Source organism: Aspergillus multicolor (genome assembly GCF_047715735.1).
Source record: "Aspergillus multicolor strain CBS 133.54 unplaced genomic scaffold BDW74scaffold_50, whole genome shotgun sequence".
Classification (NCBI taxonomy): Eukaryota; Fungi; Ascomycota; class Eurotiomycetes; order Eurotiales; family Aspergillaceae; genus Aspergillus; species Aspergillus multicolor.
The window spans coordinates 92,461-109,497 of record NW_027396001.1 but is presented as its reverse complement, the minus strand read 5'-3'; the positions used below and the strand labels follow the sequence as shown (position 1 = coordinate 109,497).

At 48.5% G+C, this 17,037-nt stretch overlaps 8 protein-coding genes across 8 annotated transcripts; 4 read left to right on the top strand and 4 right to left on the bottom strand.

The window, feature by feature from the left end:
• Window positions 1–47: 47 nt before the first annotated feature.
• On the bottom strand, window positions 48–371 carry BDW74DRAFT_183787 (uncharacterized protein; the record flags this gene model as incomplete). Its single annotated transcript, XM_073730607.1, has 1 exon — window positions 48–371. One exon carries the CDS (start codon window positions 369–371, stop codon window positions 48–50), a length of 324 nt encoding a protein of 107 aa, XP_073578119.1.
• A 260-nt stretch (window positions 372–631) lies between these two features.
• On the top strand, window positions 632–1,455 carry BDW74DRAFT_183786 (uncharacterized protein; the record flags this gene model as incomplete). The annotated part of the gene is made up of 2 exons (XM_073730606.1): window positions 632–797; window positions 854–1,455. The coding sequence occupies 2 exons, from the start codon at window positions 632–634 to the stop codon at window positions 1,453–1,455; spliced, it is 768 nt and encodes a 255-aa protein (XP_073578118.1).
• A 17-nt stretch (window positions 1,456–1,472) lies between these two features.
• On the bottom strand, window positions 1,473–2,328 carry BDW74DRAFT_189393 (uncharacterized protein; the record flags this gene model as incomplete). Its single annotated transcript, XM_073731960.1, has 2 exons — window positions 2,147–2,328; window positions 1,473–2,089 (listed from the first exon to the last, which is right to left on the bottom strand). Exons 1-2 carry the CDS (start codon window positions 2,262–2,264, stop codon window positions 1,473–1,475), a joined length of 735 nt encoding a protein of 244 aa, XP_073578117.1. The 5' UTR covers window positions 2,265–2,328.
• Window positions 2,329–3,332: 1,004 nt separating this feature from the next.
• BDW74DRAFT_171562 (casein kinase family protein) lies at window positions 3,333–4,605 on the bottom strand (the record flags this gene model as incomplete). The annotated part of the gene is made up of 2 exons (XM_073727328.1): window positions 3,333–4,471; window positions 4,524–4,605. 2 exons carry the CDS (start codon window positions 4,603–4,605, stop codon window positions 3,333–3,335), a joined length of 1,221 nt encoding a protein of 406 aa, XP_073578116.1.
• A 3,650-nt stretch (window positions 4,606–8,255) lies between these two features.
• On the top strand, window positions 8,256–8,737 carry BDW74DRAFT_183783 (uncharacterized protein; the record flags this gene model as incomplete). Its single annotated transcript, XM_073730605.1, has 2 exons — window positions 8,256–8,537; window positions 8,591–8,737. The coding sequence occupies 2 exons, from the start codon at window positions 8,256–8,258 to the stop codon at window positions 8,735–8,737; spliced, it is 429 nt and encodes a 142-aa protein (XP_073578115.1).
• Window positions 8,738–8,896: 159 nt separating this feature from the next.
• Window positions 8,897–10,832, top strand: BDW74DRAFT_189392 (ferric reductase family protein; the record flags this gene model as incomplete). The annotated part of the gene is made up of 4 exons (XM_073731959.1): window positions 8,897–9,370; window positions 9,421–10,152; window positions 10,411–10,578; window positions 10,701–10,832. The coding sequence occupies 4 exons, from the start codon at window positions 8,897–8,899 to the stop codon at window positions 10,830–10,832; spliced, it is 1,506 nt and encodes a 501-aa protein (XP_073578114.1).
• A 273-nt stretch (window positions 10,833–11,105) lies between these two features.
• BDW74DRAFT_183782 (uncharacterized protein) lies at window positions 11,106–12,163 on the bottom strand (the record flags this gene model as incomplete). Its single annotated transcript, XM_073730604.1, has 4 exons — window positions 11,106–11,207; window positions 11,258–11,466; window positions 11,516–11,615; window positions 11,663–12,163. 4 exons carry the CDS (start codon window positions 12,161–12,163, stop codon window positions 11,106–11,108), a joined length of 912 nt encoding a protein of 303 aa, XP_073578113.1.
• A 186-nt stretch (window positions 12,164–12,349) lies between these two features.
• BDW74DRAFT_171560 (uncharacterized protein) lies at window positions 12,350–13,465 on the top strand (the record flags this gene model as incomplete). Its single annotated transcript, XM_073727327.1, has 3 exons — window positions 12,350–12,761; window positions 12,811–13,108; window positions 13,414–13,465. 3 exons carry the CDS (start codon window positions 12,350–12,352, stop codon window positions 13,463–13,465), a joined length of 762 nt encoding a protein of 253 aa, XP_073578112.1.
• Window positions 13,466–17,037: the final 3,572 nt, after the last annotated feature.

The following is a 17,037-nucleotide window of genomic DNA, read 5'->3' as shown; positions in this document are numbered from 1 at the left end:
GTCCTTGTCGCGAAATGACATGCCCATAAATTGATGTTTGATTGAAACTAGACATCATTTAACCCAAGGTCAGATTCTCGAATGTCCTGACTTACTTGGTTGATGATGGCTTGATCAGAAGCTAATGGCTGGAGGAGGAGGATCAAATCGACCTCGAGGGTATCCAAGAGTTGGTTGACTTTGTCCTGCTTCCAGTCCTTATTGCACTTCAGTTGCCAGTTTCTCTCAAGTTCCTCGATTTTGTGGGTAATGCTGGAATCTGTGCGATGGAAGCCGCGCTCCTTTAAGAGCAAAGTGATAACATGACGCTGCACCCCAAGGGAGGCGAAATAGACAAGCACGGCAACCTCTTCCTTTGACCATTTAGCCATAGCTACTCGGCGCTTGACTCAAAGTGGTTGGGGATTTAAATACATCGAAATGACCTGATTGACCTACTCTATTTATAATTTTCGGATCACATCAAATCCAGCTGCTAAAGAAGTGGGTATTGATCGGATCTGCATGTCACCTACTGTATTATCACTCCACTATTCTAAGCACAACCTACTTACCTTGAGGCTCCACTTCTGCTACATCCCGTAGTTTAAATCAGGGCAGACGCGCCCCATACCCCCCGGCACAAAGAACGATGCACAGTTCCTGGCTGGCCCACGAAGAGGACTTATTACTTCAACTGCGTCGGTCGTCTCCTGATCTGACCTGGTACGAACTTGCCCAGTTATATAATTCTTATCTCCCTTTACATCGCCGTCGCACTGCCGATGCCGTGAAAGCAAAGATCAAGCGGTGTGAAAGTGAGCCTTCAGATGCCGAGTGGTCTTTCATACCTCGCTTACTTACAACATTGCAGAGCCTACCCCTACGATGAGCAACGAGACCGACTCCGTAGCCGGCCTGGGAGGCCAGCATGTCTTTAGATTTGAAGAAATGTCCAAAACATACCTCCAACTCATCCTACGAAACACGCGCAGTGAAAATCAACAACTTCGCCAGAACGTCGCGGCATCCAACCAGCAGCTATACTGGGAGAGACTACAGCACTCCAACACCTACTCCCAAATGCAGCAAGCAGCCGTCAATCACATGCAGGAAGTATGTGAGCTCCGTTCCTCTCTTGCTCAGACTCAACACGAGCTGGAAGTGTCAAAGGAGGCACATGATCGAATGATTGCGGAGCTCCAGTGGGCCCGAAGCAAGCTCTACCTGATTGATGAGCTGGTGGACACGATGCGGCTGGAGGAGGAGGGTCAGAAAAGCATCAATGATCGCAGCATGCAGATCACCGACATGGTCCTCAGTCTTGAGACTAAGATGGAGAATCGATACCGTCAAATGCTACAGGGAAAGGACAATGAGATAGCGCAGTTGACCAGGGAGATCCGCCAACTCGAGACGAGCACAAATCGCGAGCGTGAAGATTATGGGTTTGACTTGGACACACACGCTGTTTAGTACCTATTATCATAGCCCTATCTATAACCAGTGGCTGGTCTATCTACAACAAGGATATCGCTACATGTGGTGTAGATCTCTTGTTTCTCATCGGCCATTCCTGGATTTGTCGGCCAGTCCCAGATCCAGTAGAGTGCCAGGTTTCCTACATCAATGGTATCTGGGATCATGACAACATTGCCGCACCACAGATCACTGCCTTCCAGTGCATTGGGCGGATGCCCAAACCGCCCTTGTCTATACCGAGATATGGGACTTTCGTTGACCTGAAAGCAGCGCCCGTCATCAAAGTCAAATGTTCCTATAAGGCGGCCTCGGCCGTCACCACCCGTTCCGTCTTCGTTCCATATATGATGTATACCCAGCAGTGTATCCCGCGCGGAGGGTGATGTAGTGATGTACACGTAAACAGTACCGGGCGAGGGCTTGCCTGGGGTGGCCCAGGGCAGGGTAACATGGCCGTTTTCCTGGTAGCGTATCAGAACACGATCCCCGGGGTGGGCCACCAACCGTGGACTACCCTCAGTCTGGACCTGTTGCCGCTGGGAAGGGGCGCAGACTGCATCATCTCCTGGTGAGGTCGGCACAAGATACGTCATAGCGTAATCGCTAAAGGTTGGAGATGAACGTAGCACTAACTCCGGCGGTTAGCGGAAATATTAACGTGCCCTTAGGATCCAGAGCCACCAACCATTCCCCCGAGGGTATCCGGGCGTACTATGCGGCAACCCATCCCTTCCAATCACCAAAAGCTGTTCCACCCAGGAGTGTGACCGGGCAAGCGTTATAAATAGTAAGAGATAGATCATTTTAGTCCTGTCTTGAATGGGCGTTAACCCACTAGACGCTCCGCAAGATTTATACCCCTAGGACCACAGTCTGGAGCTGAGGCCGGAGGAAGTGTGGTCTGCTGATCAGACTCCAAGCAGGTGGCCCGCCACGACTTCTTTTTATAGTGGCGGCCAGCCCCTCCCCCGGCTTACAGGCAGGATCACAATAATGGTTGAAGATCATATGGTGCGCTGCAGCCTGATCACCGTCCAAGGAAAGATACGACGATGGGCTAGGAAATACTCGGCATCTGACGTCCAGTGCGAGACGCTGACAGGGCCACAAAAGAGCCGGATAATTGCAAAGTTGGACGGTTATTGCGCCGCAGCTGACTGGGAATCCTTAAGGTTGAAACTGCCCCCTCGCATGCAACCTCAGATCTGTGGCCTACTTGCTGAAGCCATGGTGGCAAAAACGCTCTTTGACGGATTGTTTTGCAACCCCTTCTTCATGCTCCCTCAGACCGACTGGCACCCAGCCCTTCCAAGCCAGACTACCTTGTTGAAGTTATACGCGACGTTGGAAGAGGGTTTGTTTATCCGGTCAAAGTTGTAGGCTGTGCGGCTGCTAACGACCCCCATAGTTGACTGCTACCAAGCTTATCTCTGGCGCTCAAGCTTAATAGATCTTCTCCTCCGTTGCCCTGGACGTCACCTATCCTCTGTCTTGAACGCGAAGCTTTCGTTATTATCTGAAAACTTACTGGACTCAATGAAACCTCTTTTGTCGCCTTTCCCAGACACGACTGGGCGGGATAATGAACTGAAGGAACTGTTTGTGTGTGCCGGGGATCTAGCAGTTTCCCTGTGGCAGGAAACAGTGTCCCTGACATGCTACGATCTGAATACATTGGAGCTCTTAATTGGTACGCCTGCTGTTGAAGCTCATCTGCTCCATGGCCGCAAGGGTATTGACGAGGCGAGCGACGTACTTCTTATGACTCAGCCAACTGTGGCTGCGTATATTGACGGTAGTGATGATTGTACAATATGGGCTGCAGCTGCGCTTTGCGCGAGCGAAAAGAGATAGTTTCATAACCCAACTATTCAATCATAATGTTTCATCTCCGTCGCTAATCTTTTGACGACACCCTGCCAATAAAAGGTGGTCTGGATCCATGCTGCTTTCCCGCAATCAGCTTCCAGCTCCTTGCGTGCTCGAGCCAGATAAAGAAGGTATCCCGCCCAGTACCATACATATCCTTGCTTGATTTCAAATAGCGCGGTCATGAATCTATAAGCCTGGGCGTAAAGCGCGAGTTGCAGTTCATATCCTTCAGCCTTGCTTAAAAACCACTGCATATCCCTCCAGAGTCGATTGGGGAGATAATAAGCTTGAACCAAGTGACGTGCCTTGTAGGAGGAGGGGCGGTCACGAACCAAGAGAATAAGGTAAATGTCCATGATATTCTCGAAGCGCTGTAGCACTGTAGCCACAGAGTATGGACGTCTGTCAAGTATTTCGCCAGTGTCAGCAAGAGCCACAGTTAAACGGTCGAAAAGTGCCGTGGTTGCCAATGTCGCGAGAGCCCCAATACTAGGGGCTAGTCCATCGTTCATTGCTCTTGGGCCATTGAGCCCAAGTGCAATAGCTGCGTTGGCGGCCAGGTCGCAGTGTGCGTTAATTAAAATGTTCTGCAAGTTTCGGTAGTCCACTAAATCCTGCTTTTGCTTCGAGAGGTTGTGACCGAAAGTTTGAAGGAACGGTGGCAGATCACCTTGCTTATAGTGTTCCCAGCACTCTGACCCACTATAGAGGTAGCCCAGTATGTGATAAACAGCATTGAGATCATCAAGGACTGTCTTTGCGTGGCTCTCAGTATGCATGTCAATTAACAGAAGTTGCTGGTTTTGCCACCCAAGTCCAAAGGCGAATGACCATGGCGAAAGATTCCCATGTACGATGTTCCGCGAGTGGAGAAACTCCACGCGAGATAATAATTGGTAGCCAAGTCCAAGCAGTGTCTGCATTCCAAAATAGCGACCAGATTGATGAAATGCCTCTTCTAGCGTTTGTCCATAGGGATCTAGTAGTGCGACATCTTTTCCCTTAATGTTCTGCAGCCAGTGCAGGGCAGGTATCCCAACTCCACCTGCGGCAGCCTGAAGGGTCAACGCCTCGTGTACAAGAGGACGAAACCATTCGCGTTTAATAAATACGCGCTCCTGGGTTACCTGGTGCCGTGCTTCACAAGGTTAGTTCTCATCATTCGCACTAGCGCTGCTATAGCCTCTTACCAATTCCCACGGTACAGGCTTCGACAGGCCATTCGAGGACCTCGAATGGGCCAATATGAGATATCCAGTCGTTAAAAGCCATGACAGATAAAGGTAGATTATAATTGCGTATTTTAAAAAAACAGTGACTAGGCCTATTAGCCTATTTATAAAGAAATATGCCATGGTTGAAAACCGTGGCCCATGGTGCCATAAGTATCTGGTGCTACGTGCTAAACAAGACAAAATGAAGACGCGCATCAAACCCAGAATCTGCCATACTTAACTCAAGCATCCATTATATTACCCACATCACCTTCAGCTTTGCCATCATTCAATAAGCTGATAAATATGTCGGACGGTAAGACTGGCCAGGTGCAGTAGTTTACTGCTGGCCGCTTCCTCTTTGATCGTCGAAGCGGTTCACTCGCAGTTAAGGTTGGTACCATTTTAGTTTCTGTTCCTGGTGTCTCACACCACGAGGATTCTCTCATCCTTTTGGTCTGAGGCCGACGCCGCCGCTTCAATTTCCCTTCAAGCCGTTCTAGCCGTCTCTTCACGCATTCTTGGTCTCTTTTGAAGGAATTAAGCTCATCTAGTTTGAGCTGTATCTCGCGTTTCTTGGACTCAATTTCCCCTTCTAGGTAGTGCTTCTCGGAGCAGAGATCAAGTATGTCTATGCAATGTTAGGTAGGATGCTTCCTCGCCCAAGGAAGAATAACTTACCATCAGCTTTGTCTAAATCAAGGTTGTGATCGTGCGCATTGTCAAAATGCGAAGGCGGTCCCTGGACAGATACACTTGATCTGAAACTCTCCGGTGTTAGATACATCCAGTTGCTTGGACTCATGACAGAGTGTTGGTCATTGCCATGATCACATTCGGAAGATGTCACGATTGGAGTTGGTGGGCTCTGTTCAGTTCTGTTGCTGGTTGATGGCGGAGACTGAGGACGGCTGAGATCCGTAGTCAAGTCCACCAGATCATCACAATCGGTCACAGGGGACTCCCCTTCCTGCACGCCTGGACCCAGGATTGGAGTTGGCGGGCGAGAGCTCTGTCCACTTGCTAAGCAAGCTGGGTTCAACAACTTCGGAGACATTGCACGACTTGGAGTTATATTCCAGTCTATCAAATCTTCCCATTCGGACGTAGGGCCCTCATTTTCCCATGTGCTTGGATCCAGGATTGGAGTTGGCGGGCATTGTTCGCTTGCTGAGCAAGTTGAGTTCAACAAACCAGGAGACCTTGCATGACCTTGACTGAGAATCATATTCACGTCCACCAGATTATCCCATCCAGGCATAGAGCACTCTTCTTCTTGTATGCTTGGACCCAAGATCGAAGTTGGCAGGTTCCATTTAGTTGCTAAGAAGGTTGGGTCAAATGCATCCGGTGATGGCACATGTATAGGATCCATAATTAGCACAGAGAATGCTCGCTGAAGAGACTCTGACGGGTGGCTTTCAGCAACGAGATGTTGGAAATGTAAGGTCTTGGTGAAAATAAGAGGAAATGGATTTTGATGATGATCATCAGAACTTGAGCTGCGCTGAATGCCAGGTACTTATAGCCCGCCACAAGGCAGACACACCGTAATACTACTAATTTTGGAATATTGCCGCTACGGAACGAGTGGCTATGAGCACTTGAAATCAATTTCCGCCCCAAGCATGCCTGCATTAGAAGGAATCTGTATATGCTGATTGATAGGACATTAGCAGCCCTGACCTACATAGCTTGCACCGAGCCAAGGGGCGGTACACGGACTGGGCCTAATTTAACCTCCCCAGGAATTAGTGTCTAGTGGTCAAAAGGTTTTCAATCTCCTCGCCGCATGACGTTTCAGTCCACGGAATCTTAGTGCCCTTGATTGAAACTGTGGTGCTCCTGAAATGTGGCGTTGTTTTACCATTAAAGGAACAGCGAATCCCCACCTCCCGACGGTAATATCTGAATTTCTAGTGCAATTTATTTCCATAAACTACAGTCAGAATGTTTACCCATGCAATGATCTTTTTGCTCTTGGCCTGCACTCTATGGGCAGTTGACGTTGAGTAAGTGAACCTGTCACTAGTACCCCTCGGACATTTTTAACTTTGTGCTAGTATTGATATCGGCCTGGACAATCAATTGACTGGTCAAGTCTCGCATGAGATTCATGTGGGCCGAGGAGGTGCCCAGTTGTTCATGCCCAATCAGATCAACGCCAACCTCGGTGACAAGATTGTATTCACTTTCCACAAGGACAATCATACGGTGACGCAGTCAAGTCTCGAATCCCCATGCGTTCCCCTGTTGGGATTTGATACCGGATTTAATAACCTTAACCCTTATGACCAACGCGATGTGAGCCTGACATTAACTGTGACTTCTCTTGAGTCGCAATGGTTCTTCTGCAAACAAAACAAACCTTTATCTCACTGCCATGCTGGCATGGTATTTGCGATCAACCCAGGTAACGATATGGCATCGTTTCTGCATAAAGCTAGGGCAGGTACTGCTAGAGATGTCTCCTCCGCTTTGCCGTGGGTGAATCCCTCCGTTGGCACGCACCCGGCGAGCAGCCTAACCACGGACATCCCTGACGCTGAAGCTGAGGCCACCACTGTCAGTGGCGGTCTATCAGTTATTCCTGTGGATCCTCTCTCGTTGCAGGCAACGTCGAGGCTTATTCCTAGCTATAGCGGTTCCAGCAGCCCGGATGCCGCGGCTATGATAAGCAGTAGCGCAATCCCATGGACCACGGGTACAGACGATGGAAGCAGCACAGCAGTGATCAGCACCAGCGCGATCCCTACCAGTACCCATTGGGCAATAACCACTGACAAGGAATCAACGGCCCACACAGAAGTTCCAGATTATATGTCCCTCAGTACCTTGACTAGTTCTCACTCTGGCCCAGATTCTATTACTAGCTCTGCATCTGTGATCGCTGTCTTGCCTACCGATCAGTCTACCGTTCAGCCTACCGACCTGGCAACTACTACCTTCCTTCCACAGTCTGATGGTAGTGCGGCCGTGACTACCGTAACTGTGACACAGACAATGGGCTGCAGTTCAGTGGCCAGTGCAATGTCCGTGCGGCGTGGCACTGAAGTAGTATCCGAAGGTGCTGCTAATATAATCGGTTCATTGCTAGGCTTTCTCGGCGCGGTCATAGCAATGATTATAATACTTTGAGTTGTTCAAGATTTTTGGCTCTCCTAGGATCCCGGCGCTTCTGGGATCTTCCAAGGATGTATGTGTTGCTAGAGAGCCGAGACTGCTGGGGTGATTCCACTGGCTGTTGATTTAACGTGCTTATGATCTGAGGCTTAGCGTTGGCTGTGACGGGTGTACCCGCTTTCTAAATTTGCGCATTACGGCACTGGGGAGGCGGGGACTGCCTAGTCCTCCAGGGGTGAACACACCATTCTTTTTGAACCTATCATAATTAGCTGTTTTAAATTTCTTCAATTCAAGTCAGATTATAGCCGCATTCAATGATTAGGTATCCCAGGGATCATACTATGTAGTACCAAACCGTTAACCTATACCTGAAGGGGTTCGCGCCGGATGCCTAATTATACCATCTTAGCCGCCGCGGGGCGAGGCGTAACGCCGGGGTAAAAATAGAAGTGCTAAAATCAGCAAGACCACTGAATGAATTTATGGCCTGTGGTGATATAAAATCCACCTTGCCGCAACGCATATCTGAAGTCCATTAACTCAAAGGTGATCAACAATCTTCAACAAACCTTAGTAACAGCCATGACACAGCCACGCCAGTCTACTTCCTGGAGACAAAAGCGCCTGGAGCGCGGGTCTTATTCTGATCCAAGACGAAAGGCTAAAGCCGAACGTGAACGATTTCGACGGGGAAAGATTGGGGCTTTCAAGCGGTTGAATGATCTTTACCTGGACGGACTCGAGACTGGAAAAGAGCGGCACATCTACGCTATTGTTGCTAGCAGGGCCAGTGATGGTACTATGCGGTACACGGTATACGATACCAACCCAAACAAAGAATGGGTTCCATCCCGGGAGAAAATTGTATGAAGCCCTGTATATATTAATGCTATCTAGAGGCTAACCAATAAATGCAGGCCCAGAATAGTCCTGAAGAAAAGTGGACTCCCAAGGACCTTGAACTAAAGGAGAACCGAAGCGATCAACCCAAGGGCCCCCGCTTATCTGTGACTATCTCCAGGCCACCTCTTCTGGTTCTGCCTTCAACTCCCAAATTAGCTTAGCACAGGATGGCGCCTCCGTCCTCTCCGAATTTAATGTCCTCGACCTTTCTAAATCATGGTCCCCTGTAAACCGTGGCATCTTAAAGCCCTTCCTTCAATATAAGAGGCAAGGGTCTCTGTAATCATGCCCCCGTTGTCTGGCTGCCTGGTCATGCTATCATGGACATCCCGAAGATGTATGCAACTGCCGCGGGCGGCATTCTGGTGGCAACAGTCCTAATAAAGCTGATACCTCCTTGCGTTCGCTGGGCCTCGGTGCAGGTGAACAATTGTCTTTACTACCCCTACCCTTATTTCATCGAGCGCCATAATTTTGTTGGGCCATGGACCTGGACAAGCTTCGTCGGCCACTTACTTTACCTCACAAGCAACCTTGTGGCCCTGGCTTATCAGACTTCATCCATCGCCCAGTTTGGGGTCCGGGCCGGAAAGCTCTCGCTAGCTAACATGATAGTACTCTACGCTGGATCCCCTCTAGAGTTCCTTGGGATGTCCTTGCGTGCGTATGGTCGTATTCACCGTGCTGCGGCATGGATGTCTGGACTACTGTTAACAGGTCACGTTATCGTGGCAGTGACAGTCCAGCGGGAGACCATTCTGCCTAGCGAGTCCCGCTATCTCTTCGCCATTATTGTATGTTATCTCACCTTGTCTATGGGTCTACGCTAATGCCTAGAGACCAGTCTGCTGGGTGCATAGCAATCGTGTTGCTGTTTTCTATCCCATTTCTACGCTCACTCTTGTTTGAGGTGTTCCTTCTGGGCCATCAAGGTTTGGCTGGGCTAGTTCTCTATGCTATCTGGCAGCACCTACCATCCGGAAGCCTTGTCGGAAGTCGCTTGTATATTCTGATTATGTCTACTGTTGCCCTTGCAGCCTGTTTTGTCCGTGGAGCATTGGTTATACACTATAATGGTTTGTTTCGCTCAAGACAGACCGAGGTGCAGCTCTCCCGCCCCATTGGGTTACCAGAAGATTTCTTTCGTGGCGAAGTCCAACAGAGCCTCTCTATTCCATTCACGGTGCGAATTAAACTTCCTAAGCCCATTCGATTGAGTGCTGGGCAATACGTATACCTTTGGATGCCTTTTATTGGATTTTGGTCCTGGACCCAAAGCCATCCATACATGGTGATTTCCTGGTCCCAGGGAGAGCAGGACATACTGGATCTTTATATCCACCCACAGCGGGGGTTCTCAGGCAGGTTGCTGGAACGGTCTAATGTGCCCCCGGGCACTACTCTTTCCCTGACAGGGCTCATTAGCGGTCCCCGTGGAATTACTGAGGCTATTAGCAGCTACGAACGGGTGGTTGCAATTGCCACTGGTTCTGGTGTTGCAGCGGTGATACCATACCTTCAAATGCTGGTTTTTGGATGCAACACTCTCTCACTGCATACGCGTCGCATACATTTCGTGTGGGAGACCAAAAGTATAGGTACGTAAAGCCCATTCCGCACCAGTGATTGCGCTTATGATCCTAGATGATGCCATTCTACTGGAGCCAGTACTTAACAAGCTCCTTGAGGATGACACGGTGCTTGAAGATAATTCTGGGACCCCTGATACCAGAGTGCCTGACGGTCACACAGCCAACTCTGACACCCAGGCCTCCAAGAAACCTTACGTATGTTCCCAGTCACCGAAGCCGTATAGAACTTAACAACAATATAGGTGCTATGGATTTCACTTTTTGTGCAAGATGCTAACATACAAACATCAACACAATTTGGTAAACACAAGCGAGCCATGGTGCACCCATGCCCACCCAGATATGAAGAGATACTATGCAGAGATTTGTTAAGTGACCTTGATCTTAACGGGGATGTGAAACCGTCTTTAGTCAGCAACAGGTTACAGGGAGCTGGGGCCCAACAAGGTTCGTCGTCAGCTACTAAAGATATTGAGGCACCGCCCATTCAACACAGAGGAACTTCCTTTGTGATTAGTAAGTCAAGGGCTAGAATTTGGAGTGCATTGCTAAAAATTGTGCTGTAGCTTCTGCCACCGGGTCAACTCGTGATAGAGTCCGCGCATTCATTAGACAAAATAGGAAGGAGAACATCAAGATATCCGAGCTGGAATACCAACCTTGAACCAAATACAAGCTATCACTGCGGGAACAAGGCACGTGGACTAAGGGTAGTCCTTAGGTATATAGCTAAGATTATTTATGTCCAGTCAACTCAATTCAACCATGTTATACAACCTGACAGAGCCGGTTTATTGCCTTGACTATATACGTGCATCCAATATACCGAACCGTCGCGGAGGCCTATCTCCATGTCCTGTTGGTTATAGCCAAAACAATACTAGGTCAATTTACTAAAGGAGTCTACCTAGGTAGAGAAACAATAAACTAGATAAATCTACTCGCAGATCCCACATCCATTCCAGGTTGTCTTGACCATATAATGCACCAGCCAAACCAGATAGCATTTGCCCCAGCGAATACTGGAAATTAGTGGATGCTAGAAGAATGTTAGCCTTACGTGTAGGGGAATGTGGGTGAAAAGCCTACCTTGCGCAAATCTCCCAATCCGGCCGCCGATGTGATAGCAGAGACAAAGTCAACAGCATCTGATCCAGGAGGCCAGCGGTCAAGGTTTCTAACGCCTGTAGGTCCTTGTGCTGCTGCAGGTCCCTCCATCAGCTCCAGCGTAATCTGCCGAAGTAACTCCACGTTGCGAGATTGAAAGTCGCTGCTTGCTGGGATAAAATCAAGTGCGCCTGTGTCTATTAGAACGAAAACTAAGGGGCTCAGCAAAGGATATCTTACTGATCTTGACCTGACCGTCCAAACTAAGCAAGATCTCAGAACACTGCAGTGAACCTACTTGGATCGTGTTTGACTCGAGGTGCAGTAGACCATCAAGGAGCTAAAACAATGAGTGATTTTCCACGGGGGTTGGATCCATCAACCTACCTGTCCCAGAATCGATGCTAGCTGAACCTCATTTGGAAAGATCGGAGCACCAACAAGACGGTCTAAAGACAGCGGAAGGTACTCATGCAGGACATAGATACCTCCATTATGCTTGAGTGCCTCTTTGATTTCGATGATATTTTCATGGGGCCTTCCCCGCAGAATAGGCACTTGTGCGCTATTGTGGGTCCGGACAACTAAAAGATCTTGTGGACGATGTTCATGGATTACGACAGTAGCAGGTCCCCCGATATTCTCGCTGTAGAGACTATGATAGCGCTCCCATGGTGATCCGTCCTGGACAGGCACATGAATTGCGGCGCTTGTCGACTTTGCCACGACGCTGGGAAGAACCAACTCCTTGGGCTTCCCTTGGAGTAGTTTGGGCTGTGTCCTTTTTATAATTTGACTGCCAGGAGTGGCCGGCGATGGGCTACCCGCACGTGTCCGAAGTGATGCCAAGTCGAATTGGGTCATGCGCTTCTTGTCTTGTGATGTCATGGTTTGCTCTGAAGCACCATAGAGCTACCATAGCAGGAGAAGATTTATTTATGGGCGAGAGGCCACGAGTTGGTGGTACCGAAACCGTGGCCCATTGAATCATGGCCTCAGTCTACTAGGGCAACATTTATCTTAAACCCTGTTAGTACCCTCTCTTTCTGAAATACTGCAAAACCGCCTTAAACAATGGCTGACTTTTACTTTACTGACGCTGAGCGCCGGCTAGCCAGTGAGAGACATCTCAGATACCAGGGCACCGCCAAGGTTTGGTTAGATGAAGTATACCACCACGCTGAATCAAGACTGGAGGGTGCGAAGCTTGATAGACTACGCCGTATCTTTCGCAAAGATGGTTGTCGCCGACTGGATATCTGCAACTATGCTACGGCTATTGTGTCTCGCGAAGTCCTAGAGGTTTCGCTTTCCAATGCTTGTGTTAGCCCAGAGGCGCTGCTGACTAATCCGCCAACTCAATTCCCGGTTCTCCGTTTCGAAACTGGCCAGCTCAAATGTCTCCATGGTCGACATCGCCTGGAGATAGGTAAAGAATTATTACCGCCGGCTGACCGTTGGTGGCCTATTGATATTTACTTGTCGGGTAAGCCCCCGTAGCGCCTAACTACCTCTCTATATGCTAACTCTAATAGACATGAGTGCTGAGCTTAAAACATCACTAGTGGAGGAATATTCAAACGAAAAGCCACCTACTGATGGAGAAATATATCGCAAAATTCGGCAGTATGATAGTGAGCATAATTCGAGGTTCCGAAAAAGATGGTGGTCACGCCTTACACCCAACAAAGAGAAACGTCTCAAAGCACTATTTGCACACGACGAATTTCGAGACGCTTTTGATAAACTACTACCCATTCCTGGACTCTGGTTTGGTCTGCGCATAGGGTCACTTGCGAAGCTCATGGCAGTAAAATGTGACGAGGTGGGAGAGTTAGTCTTATGTACCGGTATATTAGCTAATACTCTCTTAGGAAATCCTAAACTATTTACGGTTCATCCAGGAATTCTGGACTACAATTGTTACCCCGGACCGTTTAATGCAAATTGATCAACAGACTGTTGAGAAACTACAACTTATGGCACCTGGGATCTCGGCGGCAGATTCCAGAGAGGTTCATGGACTTGTTATTAGCGGCCAAGTGTTCTCAGGCTTTACACCAGTAGAGCGTGACCTGATTTGGGAGAAGTTAAGAGCGTTTAATCGGCTTGTTCCCTCCCTCCATACGTTCTTCGAGGACTTCAAGTACTTTACAGCATGCGCAGAGTGCATACATCGGCTACTGGTGACAAATAAAAACCAACCAACCATCTACAGTGCCATGGGATATATGTTTCAACCAGAGACAGCGCAAGGTCAGATATACATCAACGAGCACAGTCAACGCACAATATATGGTGGCTATAGAGAGATACTTGATGCAAGCTACCGAGAGGTCTGGCTATTTGCAATGCGCCACTACCCCCAAATGGCAAGAGAGCCCCAGCGAAATGATCTGTTGGCAAAGGTAGCAAGTGAAAAAGCGGATGAGACCGTGGTTTTTGAGATGGCGAAGCTCGCGAGGAACCTCGGTTTTAAGTCAGCTCAGATTGACAGCATACTTTCCAAGTCGCCGGACCGGCAAATTGCGGCTGGTGCTTTGCTCAAGGCCCGGAAGCCAGGACGCTATCAATATGATTTTCAGGATATGGAGCTATTGATCGATACAATCACTAGCTGCTTTACCCACGCCAGGCAAGTTCATATAGACACAAGCCCCGAGCTACTGGCGGACAATAGTCGACAGAGTCAGTTACGTTGCGGACTGCCCCAGCTTAAAGTACACAGGCAGGATGTTGGCCTTCTATCTTATGACCGGTTGGAAGCCACTGAGGGGTGGGCAGGGGAACAGATATCCACACTTTTTATTCGACGGTGCGTTTATCTGGCTTTCTTTGGTGCATCAAGTATTGAAGCAGTCCCTGTACCTGATACCGTACCTGTCTCGCCCTTGTTCATCCCCTTGGAACAAGGCGCGACAAATCAGACACCAACTTTAAGGTGGCAACAGAGGATCTCTGATCTTCAGACTCAACTTCGAGAATCAGAGGAGAGGGTCCAGCAACTGCGTGATTCGGAGGCAAGGGCCCAGCAACTATCCACGTTATTAGAAACCCGAGTACAAGAGGCAAATAATCGGCTGCTACAACAGACGCTATCGGTCACTCAGGCTCGAGGGATTGAAGCAAAGCTTGCGAACGAAGTACAAAAGACCAAAGAACTAGAGTCAAGAGTCAAGGCATTCCAGAAAGAGAAGGAGGCGTCTAAAGCAGAACTTGCGAATGAAGTGGAAAGGAACAAGGGGCTAGAATTAAGGGTTAAGGCAATCCAGAAAGAGCAGATGGAGTCCGAAGCAAAACTTCAAAGCGAGCTAGAATACTTCAGGACACGGCATGAGTCCGAAAACAATGACAAGCTTCAGAACATGCAGATGACCGAAGCAAGCCTTCAATCTGAGTTACAGAATGCGCAAGAAAAGCATCGAAAGACGCTAAACAGGCTGCAACAGGTGCAAGATTCAGAAGCGACGCTTGAGGTTAAGCATCAAAGCACGTTGGACCGGCTCCATCGGGTAGAAGAAAATCTCAGTGGTATGCAGGGCGAACTGCAACAGGTGCGAGAATCAAGAGGAGCTCTGAACGCAAAACTCCAAGAAGCCGAGGACAGACTTCAACAGGTGCAAGAGTCAGAAGCAGCTCTTAGCGCAAAGTTGCAAGAATCCAACAACAGACTTCAACAGGTGCAGGAGTCAGAAGCAGCTCTTAGCGCAAAGTTGCAAGAATCCAACAACAGACTTCAACAGGTGCAAGAGTTGGGAGTAGCAACGAACGCAAAGTTGCAAGAAGCCGAGAACAGACTTCAACAGGTGCAAGAATCAAAAGCAGCTCCAAACGCAAAGTTGGCATTCCCTTCTGAGGGACCTAGAGTCGAGGAGCTGGAGGGACATCTTGAAACAATTTTTTATTGGGTTAAATGCCACTTTTTACTGCTACTCTATGACAAATCAAAGTGGAAACCATACACTATTGCGCAAAACACACAGGAGGTTAAAGCCAAGTTGGCTGAGCTCCAGGAGTCAACCACGGATCTAACGGTGTATAATCAAGGTATGCGGACTGTTGGAAAGCAGGATTGGAACACACATATAAGCGAGGTCGAGCAAAAGCGAATATTTGTGATCTTCACATCTACGCAGGGTAGCCTACCATTATCAACTACCATCCCGGATATGGAGAACGAAATTTCTAATCGTGAAGCTACCATATACCATCTATTCTGTCGGTATATTACTAAGTTGGAGTCTGACTTTACGCCAATGAAGCGGAAGGCTAAGCATGCAGGTGTGATTAGGTTGTCCGACCCAGAATATCAGCGGACCCAGCAAAAGCGTTACAGGAACTAAAAGCCCTGGGTAATATTAGGGAATAAACACTGGGCCCCATGCCCTTTTCAGGTCCGAATATGCGTCCCTAGGAATCTCTAGAGCCCAGGTCGTCAAAGAGCATATGTTTTAAGTCCCAGACTATTTCAGGACCCAGGTCCAAGGTCCCAAGCCTAGTGTGTACCTAGGGCCCAGGCCACAAGTTCCTTGACATGGGTAGATGTTCATAAATACTAAAGCATACACACCAACGCCTGTAATACTAGGCATACATTAGATAGCATAAGTCTATTTCCACCGTAGTCCTAGCCTGGACTAACTTTATTAGAGATTATAACATCTGCCAACTTCCTTAAGTAGCTTAGCCCGACTTACTTAGTTCAGACATTATTCCCTCCGGAGAAGAGTTATATCTAGGGAGAACCGTGGCGTGGGCGAAAACTATGGCTAATAGAGCCATGGCCCTTGTTAATTGTGGTACCTCTAAGGGATAAAAGGAGACATTTATCACCTACATTTATTCTATATCTTCAATCCTTGCACGATGGACCCGCGCAAAGAGGTCCTTGACGAAAAGCTTGGAAAGCTCCCCGTGGGGGGACTTTCGGAGACTCTAATTCAAGTTATATACAACTACTGCATTGACAAAGGCGGTATAAACGCATGGGAGGTAGAAAGTGATTTTTGCTACAACCGGTCGGATGTGGCAATTCGCTCTCTGACTAAGTTATCAGAATATGGTCTAAGCACTTTCCAAATGCTATAATAATTTATCACTAACTAGTCCTAGATGCCTACGCCTCAAGATCCCGTCGGCCGTACGAACAGCCTAGAGCTGAAGACATGTTGAATAACAGTAAGCGGCGCTGGACTAAGGAAATCGAAGAGCCGAGTTATGACTCCACGAAGCGGCGCAGAATTGGGGAAGTCGAAAGGCCGGATTATTCCATGGTGTCTCCAGCGCAAGCAAATAATATTGGCAAACGCGTTAAAGGAAATCATGATATGCTCGATGATGCCTCTGCAAAGCGCCAGAGAATGGGGAAGGTTGAAGAAGTGGATTACCGCATGATGTTCTCAGCCCCTAAGCGGGGTAGAGATAATGATATGCTTGACGATGCCTCTGCAAAGCGCCAGAGAATGGAGGGGGTGGAAGAAGTGGATTATTCCGGGTTATACTCAACATAAACGCGTTGAAGCAGATGGCAAGAAATGCTTGATAGCGCCTCTGCAAAGCGCCGCAGAACAAAGGGAATTAAAGCGAGTCAGATAAGATGGTGCATTAGACAGACAGACAGACAATTTATTAACGCCCGGCGGCTGAGCCGAAAGGGCAACTATCACTAAGCTACTAGTACATTTCTTATCGGGTGCCATGTCTCCTTCTAGCCCGTACACTTTCACTTTTAGCATATGTCATGCCGTCTATCTATATTGTAG